The 10,011-nt window shown below is 49.9% G+C and overlaps 1 protein-coding gene across 1 annotated transcript; it reads right to left on the bottom strand.

Moving 5' to 3' along the window:
• Positions 1-1,879: 1,879 nt before the first annotated feature.
• Hspa2 (heat shock protein family A (Hsp70) member 2) lies at positions 1,880-4,710 on the bottom strand. Its single transcript, XM_060387675.1, has 2 exons — positions 4,565-4,710; positions 1,880-4,322 (listed from the first exon to the last, which is right to left on the bottom strand). The coding sequence occupies exon 2, from the start codon at positions 4,315-4,317 to the stop codon at positions 2,416-2,418; it is 1,902 nt and encodes a 633-aa protein (XP_060243658.1). The 5' UTR covers positions 4,318-4,322; positions 4,565-4,710; the 3' UTR covers positions 1,880-2,415.
• Between the last annotated feature and the right edge of the window lie 5,301 nt (positions 4,711-10,011).

Raw genomic sequence — 10,011 nt, 5'->3', positions numbered from 1 at the left:
ATCAAAAGCTCAAGGTCACCTGGGCGACACAGGTTAGCCTAGGCTACCTTAACACACTCTCTCAAAAAACTAAAGTCTAGAATCCATTAGTATGGATTTACTCAGATGTTTATGTGATGGCCTGTGCAGTCCTGGTTCACTATATCCTTATCTGCTCATTGCTGCGATGATCAGCATGGCTTAATCTCCCTTCACATTTCCGAAGTATGGAGTAATCTTTGAAAATGTTGTAACTATTTTGAAGCAATTTTACAACTGCCCATTTACCCTCTTCCCCCCAACCTAAGCGAGGCCTGTTAAAAGAAAGGCTTACCTATATAATAAGGGTCAACTATAATGTGACAAGGTCATTACCAAAACCCACTATCCTTAGCTTGTTTCCTAATTTTTAAATTAATTTATATTATTCTAAAACTAAATCTATGGATAACAAAGAAGGGTCTAGTATTAAATTGAAAATATAGCTTCTAAAAATCACTGGTATTTTAAAAATAACACGAAGCGGATCTCTATGTTAGATGTTAAACTGTCTATGTGCTGTTAAAACTGTGCATTTCAAGCTGGTTGTGCACACCTTTAGTCCCAGAGGCAGATCTCTATGGGTTTGAGGCCAGCCAGGTCTACAAAGTAAGTCCAGGACAGCCAGGGCTACACAGAGAAACCCTGTCTCCCAAAAAACCACAAACCTACGCATTTTCAAATCAACTACAGCAAATTTCTCCAAAGTTCCTCTTTTTAAAAGCTTTATTTATGTATATAAGCACGCTGTTTGCATTCATGCTTACATGACAGAAGCGGGCACCGGCTCTCATTATAGATGATTGCGAGCCACCATGTGGTTGCTGGGAATTGGACTTGGGACCTCTGGAGGAGCAGCTAGTGCTCTTAAACCACTGAGCCATCTCTCCAGCCCCTTAAGGAAAATTTTAAATGTAATTCCATTAAAAACTAAAAATGGCACAGCAGGTAAAGGCACTCGCTACCAACCTGAAAACCTGTCCTGGGACACACATCGTGAAGAGAACCACTCACACAAGTCATCCACCCCCAAAATAAACAAATGTGATAACAATAATAATAATAAACGAAAGCCTATCGTGGTGATGCACCCTTTTAATCCCAGCACTTGGGAGGCAGAGGCAGGCGGAGCTCTATGAGTGCAAGACCAGCCTGGTCCACAGCGAGTTTTCCAGGATAGCCAGAGCTATACAAAGAAACCCTGTCTCAAAAAAACCAAAACAAACAAACAAACAAACAAACAAAAAAGTGATTGAAGCAGGTATTGTAAAAGCTCTAAGATCTTCAAATGAGAAAAGGAATCCCTTCCCAAGTAATTACAATTGCCAAACACTCAGGTTCTTACAGGATCTGCCCTAAGCTCAGACAGTTGAGCTCTTTTATTGGAGATGAAAACAAGCTTGAACACGGGGACTCAACACTGAATCACTTTTAAACTTGCCTTTAGGTTCAGGAGCCAGCATGCTTCTATACCCCCTTTGGCTAGCGTGAAAAGACGCTGTCATTTCTGTTACCCTAGAGAAAAACTGTTTTCTACAGGACCCTGGAATACAGCCTGTACTTTCCTGCAACATTCAGGAAGGTTTTTTTGTTGTTGTTGTTTTCAAACTAATTACTAAAGCCAGGGCTGAGGCGTTTAGACTCACTTGAAGAAAAGCCCCCACCCCCATCAGCTTTCTGTACCCTGAAGGGTGGGACAGTTTACCAAGATTCTTCACCCCTTAAATTGTTGATTCCAGGCAGGAACTTCATCTGAGAATTAGAGAAAACTGGATTAGAGAAGTTTCACACCATCTTAACTCCTTAAAGATCCAATGTGAGCAAAACATGGGACGGAGAAATTGAAAACTCCAGACAGCAATTTTGAGATCAATTTTCAGCTTTACTTTAAATTTGCATTCATGTGTTCACAGAATATACCTGTCTGTAAAATTACTGCAGTGTTTACTTTAATCTCAAAGTAGTACGTAAAAATAAAACAACTCAAGCTTCCCTGTAGCTTGGTGTTAGCATGCTTCCATAGGACAGGTGTGCAAACATCAGGTTTCCCCCTCCGAGCAACTCTCCGCGTACAAACTAAGCTTAACCCCAAAAACGTGCTCAAGCCAGCAACCACTTTAAATGCACCCAAGGGAAACCTCACTTTTCCCCCAAATCAAACTTTAGAACGAACCTTTTAGAACTGAACTGAGTTGCTGCACCTTTCCTTTCATATGTACGCAACAGGCACAAGACTTCCAACAATAGATCTTACTTGGCACGAGGACATCTCAAAGAAACCAAAACAAGAGGGAGAAAAAGGTGGGGGGGGGGGGGAGAAAGAAAAAAAAAGAAAGAAAAAGAAAAAAAGAAAAAAAAAAAAAAGGAAAAGAGGTTTACGCGGACTCCAGCGCAAGCCTAGTCCACTTCCTCGATGGTGGGTCCTCCGGAGGAGCCGCCGCCGCCGGGACCGCCTTGGTAAAGTTTGCTGATGATTGGGTTGCACACTCTCTCGAGCTCTTTCTGCTTGTGTTCGTACTCGTCTTTTTCTGCCATCTGGTTCCGGTCGAGCCAGTTGATCACCTCCTGACACTTGTCGAGGATCTTGTTTTTGTCCTGCTCGCTAATCTTGCCCCTCAGTTTCTCGTCTTCCACCGTCTGCTTGATGTTGTAGGTGTACGACTCGACCGCGTTCTTGGCGGCCACGCGATCGCGGTTGGCTTCGTCCTCCGATTTGTACCGCTCGGCCTCCTGCACCATGCGGTCAATGTCGTCCTTGCTCAGACGCCCCTTGTCGTTGGTGATGGTGATTTTGTTTTCTTTACCGGTGCTCTTGTCGGCGGCGGTGACGTTCAGGATGCCGTTGGCGTCGATGTCGAAGGTGACCTCAATCTGGGGGACCCCGCGGGGCGCCGGGGGGATCCCGGTCAGGTCGAACTTGCCCAGGAGGTTATTGTCCTTGGTCATGGCCCGTTCGCCCTCGTACACCTGCACCAGCACGCTGCTCTGGTTGTCCGAGTAGGTGGTGAAGGTCTGCGTCTGCTTGGTGGGGATCGTGGTGTTTCTCTTGATGAGCGGGGTCATGACGCCGCCGGCCGTCTCGATGCCGAGCGACAGCGGGGTCACGTCGAGCAACAGCAGGTCCTGCACGTTCTCCGACTTGTCGCCGATGAGGATGGCCGCCTGCACGGCGGCGCCGTAGGCCACCGCCTCGTCCGGGTTGATGCTCTTGTTCAGCTCCTTGCCGTTGAAGAAATCCTGCAGCAGCTTCTGGATCTTGGGGATGCGGGTGGAGCCGCCCACCAGCACGATCTCCTGGATCTGGCCCTTGTCCAGCTTGGCGTCGCGGAGCGCCTTCTCCACCGGCTCCAGGGTCCCCCGGAAGAGGTCGGCGTTGAGCTCCTCGAAGCGGGCGCGGGTGATGGACGTGTAGAAGTCCACGCCCTCGTAGAGCGAGTCGATCTCGATGCTGGCCTGCGTGGACGAGCTGAGGGTGCGCTTGGCGCGCTCGCAGGCGGTGCGCAGCCGGCGCACGGCGCGCTTGTTGGGCCCAATGTCCTTCTTGTGCTTGCGCTTGAACTCCTCCGCCAGGTGGCTCACCATGCGGTTGTCGAAGTCTTCGCCGCCCAGGTGGGTGTCGCCGGCCGTCGACTTCACCTCGAAGATGCCGTCCTCGATCGTCAGGATGGACACGTCGAACGTGCCGCCGCCCAGGTCGAAGATGAGCACGTTCTTCTCGCCCCCGGCGCAGCCCTTCTTATCCAGGCCGTAGGCGATGGCCGCCGCTGTGGGCTCGTTGATGATGCGCAACACGTTGAGGCCCGTGATGGTGCCCGCGTCCTTGGTGGCCTGGCGCTGCGAGTCGTTGAAGTAGGCCGGCACCGTGATGACCGCGCTCTGCACCTTGCCCCCCAGGTAGGCTTCGGCGATCTCCTTCATCTTGGTGAGGACCATGGAGGAGATCTCCTCCGGGAAGAAGGTCTTCATCTCCCCTTTGTACTCCACCTGCACCTTGGGCTTCCCCCCCTCGCTCACCACCCGGAACGGCCAGTGCTTCATGTCGGACTGCACCGTGGCGTCCTCGAACTTGCGCCCGATCAGCCTCTTGGCGTCGAAGATGGTGTTCGTGGGGTTCATGGCCACCTGGTTCTTGGCCGCGTCGCCGATGAGGCGCTCCGTGTCCGTGAAGGCCACGTAGCTGGGGGTGGTGCGGTTACCCTGGTCGTTGGCGATGATCTCCACCTTGCCATGTTGGAAGACCCCCACGCACGAGTAGGTGGTGCCCAGGTCGATGCCGATAGCCGGGCCGCGGGCGGACATCCTGACTGGGGGGGGGGGGGGAAAACAGCACAAACAACACGGGCGAAGAGCGACGTTAGGACGCGGGAGTCGGGAGGGAGAGGCCAGCCGGGACCCCAGCCAACGGTCGCCTCACTCCGCTCTCCACGAGCGCGCCCCAGGCTCCGGGGTCCCGCCGCCGGCCTCCCGGCTCTTATAGTCTCCCCAGAGCCAATCCGCCCCCCCGGACCCGCCCGCCCCAGCCCCTGCAGCGCTCCCACAGGCTTGCCTGGTCCGAGTGACCAGCCGGCGGTCCAACAGATAGCTAGTTGGGAGAGGGGCGGGACTCCGGCCCCGGGCAGGGAGACCGAGGGGCGGCCGTTATGCAAATGACGCCCCGCCCAGTGCCTCCAGCCGCTTGGGGGCGTTAGGCTCGCGCGGGAGGAGCCCGGGCGTAAGCCTCTTTTCCCGCTCTCTTCGCCCTTTCAAAAGCGTGATTCGTTGACATCTTTCGGATTGGCAGGGCAGCTGGCCAATGAGCGGTGCGGAGCCCAGAGAGCGCTGCGGAGGGGCGGGGCGAGATGAAGAGAGGCGGGGCGATGAGGGGCGGGGCGGGGCGATGAGGGGCGGGGCGGGGCGCGTGGAGGCAGTGCGGAAGCAGAGCAGGCCTCCGGAAGCGTTTAAGCGCGGTTCGGTGCCCAGTGCCCACACCGACGCGGCTCCCGGGCACCGAAGGCTTTCTGGGGCGGTTGCATAGAATAAAGAGCTGCTGGGATGGGTTCGCGTCCTCCTCGCCCCCTGCCGTGTCAGCAGCGGGGACCGGGGCTGCGCGCGGGCGGGGCGGCTCCAGGGCGGGGACTGTGAAGTCGGACCGACGCGAGCGTTTTCCCCGCGCGTCTTGGGGAGTCCGCGCCCGGAGGATGCCGCGGGGTGCCTGCCCGGGAGGCGGGAGGCTTCCCGTGCTGCGCGAGAGGCCTCGGCCCGGCTGTCCGGCCTCCGCCCCAGCTTCTCCCTCCGCTTTCCTGGTGGTTTTCTTCCTAGCGCCCCTAATCGGCTGTTGGGACTTTTTGGCGGTACCGTGAGCTGAGCCAGCGTCACCCTCTGGCTCCCGTCCCCGCACACGTGATCTTGCGGCCGAGCTCGGTGGAATGAGATTGGTCTTTTTTTTTTTTTTTTTTTTTTTTCCGACGGAGAAGTTAGGTTGGCAGGACAGACTCGTGCGAGAGGAGGTAGATGAAGAAGAGTGAACACCTTCGGCTCTTGTTTAGCCGGCAAATGAGGACGATTCTGGAAGGCGCTGTGGCACCCGCGGGCAGGCGGGAGCGGGCTCCTGGAGGAAAGCGGAGACCTGTAAGCTAGAGCCGCCGCTTCACTTTACGGATGGCTGAGGACACTTACTGCTGTAGACTTCGACAGGTGCCTGGTGCGAGAGAGAAAGGGGAGAGGAAACGGTCTGTCCTTAGGCCACTGTGTGATAAGGGGGTAATCATGATTCCGGTGAAGCTCTGGGAGAAGTCCGATGAGAACACGGGGGCCGGCAGGGGACACACACAGCCCGAGGGAAACCATCAGTGAGTGCATCCCTGAGGAGGTGACGTTGCCCAACTCCTGCCGAGGAGTGCGAGAAAGGCATTCTTCATCTAGGCTGAGCTGGAGTGTGGGCAGCCACGAGGGCGGATGAGTTCGGAATTGATTGAAGACTGGATCAGGATACGTTCAGCAGCTTTTTGTGTTGCTGGATTTTTTTCTTTTCTTTTTTTGGTCTTTCAGTAGAGAAACTGGCGTTTGAAATTGGCGGCTAGTAAGTTGTGTGAGGCAGTAACGGAGAAGAATTTTTGAGTGAGAAACATGAAAGTTTTGTGTCCAAAAGGCAGTGTTGACACAATTCTATAAAACTTTTTAAAAGCTTTTTTAATTTTCAGAATCTGTGTATGTGTGTGTCAGGGGGTATGTGCAATGTGGTGCAAATGCCTGCAGAGACCAGAGTTGGTGGAGAGGGGTCAACAAAAGGGGGAGAAAGGGGAGGGGTGGGGAAGAGACAGCTCAGCGCACTTATTTCTATTGCCGGGCCCTGGCTTCAGTTCCCATTGCACACATGGTGGCTCACAATCACCCCGTTAACTCAGTTCTGGGGAATGTCACCCTTTCCTGAGGTCCTTGGGCTCTTGTACTTAAACTCACAAAGACAAACACACATATCCATAAATTAAAAAATAAACCTTAGGCAAGCAGGTGGTATACATGCATGCAGACAAACACCTTTATTATATTCTTACTATATTTTTAAATGGATCTTTAAAAAAACAAGGAAGGTAGTGGGCCGGAGAGATGTCTCAGCAGTTGAGGGCTCCTGGAGCGGACCTAGATTTGTTTCCCAGCATCCACCTGGGGGCTAACAACCATCCGCACCTCGAGTTCTCAAGGATCCAGCTCTTTCCTCAGACAACGCTGCACACAACTCAGTTTCTCTTCACAGAGCTTAAGCAAAACAAGACTGAGTGCTGTCAGGCCCAAGCACCTCCCACAGAGCTCCTTAGAGCGTCAAAGGGAGAGAGTTTCAGATGTCTTTTCTATGCAGTCACTGCAGACAAAACCTGCAGTCTTCCAACACATTCATCTTTGACAATTTTCCGAGATGACAACAGTAGTTATACCTGCGGGGTTTTGTTGTTGTTGTTTGTTTGATTTGTTGGTTGGTTTTGTTTTTGTTGAGACAGGATTTCTCTGTGTAAGCCCTGGCTGTCCTGGACTCTTTGTAGAACAGGCTGGCCTTGAACTGTACCTGCGTTTCTATTAGCTATAATTTTCTGCTTTCACTCTTCACCTGGTAAGTCAATGTTTACGTGTTTCATACTGTTCTAGTATTTTGAGCCTTCCCCATAAAGATCCAGCCATAGCACTTTTATGTGAAACTTCTTCAGTCACAGAACAGTAGCATATATTCATTTTGTTGATATCTTTTACATTTCCCTGGATTGTATTATGTTTTAAAACGGGCTTTTTTTTTCTTTTTGATAATTATAATTCAGAATTCATTAAAAACTGAGTTCAGCTGGGCGAGTGACACACACCTAACCTCAGCACTGAGGACACAGAGGCAGGAGGATTACTACCTAGTGAGTTTCAGGCCAGCATGAGCTATAATATAGATTGACACAGGAAACCCAGAGTAAATAAATAATTAAAATCAGTCCAGTATAAATTATTAAATCAGCAAGTTTTTGACCAGATAATATCCATGTTATCAGTGGTGTGACAATACAGGCAAACCCTACCAAGACTGCCTGATTCTGCAGTTTCTGGAAGACTATGCCGCAATGTTTTTGTGTCACCTTGAAGAGATTACCCTTTACATAATATTAGTTTGTGTGGTGTGCATACTAAGGAGATAATAGAAAATGCCTGTGTCATTGTTCATGGTGGTAGCAGCAAATTGGAAATGGCTTCAATATCTAACACTAAAAAAGCAATTGTGCATATGCTCATGATGAATTATTATGTAGCTACGAAAGTATTTACAGGATTTTTATTTATTTTGAGACAGGGCCTTTCCTGTTAGCCCTGGCTGTCCCAAAACTATGCAGACCACACTGGCTTTGAACTCACAGAGATCTGCCAGCCTCTGCCTCTGGAGTGCTGGGGTTAAAGGTATGTGCCACCATATCCAACTATTCACAAAAAAAAAAAAAAAAAAAGTTTTTTGAGACAGGGTTTCTCTGTGTAGCCTTGGCTGTCCTGGAACTCACGCTGTAGACTGGGCTGGCTTTGAACTCAGAGACCTGCCTGCCTCTGCCTCCTGAGTGCTGGGATTAAAGGCGTGTACCAGCACTGCTTGGCCTCTTTTTATTTTTTAAGATTTGGTTTTTTAATGTGTCTCTGTCTCTGTATGGTATATATATATGCAGGTGCCCACAGAGGCCAAAGAGGGCACTGGATCAGCTGAAACTGGGGTTACAGGTAGTCATGAGCTGATAGAGGTGGATGTCGGGAACCGAACTCAGAGCCTCTAGAAACGGAAAGTCTGCAAGTGCTCTTAACTGCTGGGCCTTCTCTGTAGCCCTGTCTACAAGAGTTCTCATAACAGAGGACATTTCCCTGATATAATTAAGTGAAAATGAAGATACTCAACTTCTGAATGCTTTTGATTTTCTTTTTATTATTATTTGTGTGTGTGTGTGTGTGTGTGTGTGTTTGCACGCACACCAGTGTGCAAACATACATCTACCAGAATGTATCTACCGGAATGCACAAGTCAAAGACAATGGAAACTCTTTCTGCATCACTCTCCTCCCTTTCCTTTGAGACAGGCTGTTTTGCTGAACCTGAGGCTTTTGGTTGTTTGTGCAGGCTGAAAGCCAGCGAGCCCCAACAACTGTCAATTTTTTACACCTAAGCTGGAGTTACAGATGTGTGTGGTGCATATCATATGCATGCTAGGATATGAGCTCTGGGACTCTTTTTGTTGTTGTTTTGTCCTTTTTTTTTTTTTTTTTTTTTGAGACAGGGTTTTTCTGTGTAGTTCTGGCTGTCCTGGAATCTCTCTGTATGTAGACCAGGCTGGCCTAGAACTCACAGAGATCTGCCTGCCTCTGCTTTCCTGAGTGCCAGGATTACAGGCGTGCACCACCATGCCCTGCTTCTAATTTTAAAGATTTTTTTTTTTAATGTATATAAGCGTTCTATCTGCACGTACACCTGCATGCCAGAAGAGGGCATCAGATCACATTATAGATGGTTGTGAGCCACCATGTGGTTTCTGGGAATTGAACTCAGGACCTCTGGAGTGCTGGGGTTGAAGAAGAGACAGTGCTTTTAACTGCTGAGCCATCTCTCCAGCTCCCCTTAAAATATTTTTTAATCCAAAGGCTAAATTTTCACAGATTGGTCAAAGAATCAAGATAATAATAATAATAATAATAATAATAATAATAATAATAATAGAATCAAGAGCTTCAATATACTGTAAACACTCTTCAATAATTAGTCCCCAGCACCCGGAAGAGTATGTGGAACACAGGATGAAGTCCCAGCTTGGTGGATTTCCGTCTTTGCCTCGCTGTTAAGGATTGAACCCCAGGTTTCACGCACACAAAGCCTGTGATGCCCCTTATCTCTGGGCTCTATCCCCAGCCCATTCACTGTTCACTACACATTATCCAAGGCACACTACTTTAATTAGAAAGTAGTGTATCTTTCCCCCCCCCGCGGGAAGAAGGGAATCAGAGGACATCGCAGAGCCTAACAGCTGAGACAGGGTCACATCTGAAAACACCCGCACTAGAGTTCTAGAGCTAACACGTGGCCTGCGTTAGTGTGTACCATTGTGTGTGTGTGTGTGTGTGTGTGCCCGCGAGTGTGTGCATGTGTACCAGTGTTAGCTGGCAGCAGTGTACAAAGCTAAATTGTTCTGAATCCTTTTAATCCCACCCAGGCACAACCTTCCTCAGAGTTGGGATTGCCTTGAGGAGGTCTGAAGAGAAAAAAGAATGAGCAACAGCATCTAATTTGAGGACGCATAAGCAGACTGGCACTCACCTAAAGTTCCTAGTTAAGGTCTCTAAGGAACAGTGCCGTTTTATAATTCTCAGAAGTGCCTCCACCACTTTTTGTGACAAGGTCTTGCTCCTTGACACCGGCTGGCCTTGATCCTCCTGTCTCAAGTGTCCTTTTTTGTCACTTTTTCACTGTTTTGGTTTTTTCCTCACACATATTTACGGTGTGTGAGCACACAAGCTC

This window comes from Meriones unguiculatus, chromosome 7 (assembly GCF_030254825.1).
Source record: "Meriones unguiculatus strain TT.TT164.6M chromosome 7, Bangor_MerUng_6.1, whole genome shotgun sequence".
NCBI classification, from domain to species: domain Eukaryota; kingdom Metazoa; phylum Chordata; class Mammalia; order Rodentia; family Muridae; genus Meriones; species Meriones unguiculatus.
Note: the sequence above shows the minus strand (reverse complement) of the source record. Positions and strands in the feature narration are given on the sequence as shown.

What these genes read in the sequence shown, in the direction of transcription:
- Hspa2 (XM_060387675.1), bottom strand. Translation starts at nt 4,317, where the DNA reads ATGTCCGCCCGCGGCCCGGCTATCGGCATCGACCTGGGCACCACCTAC.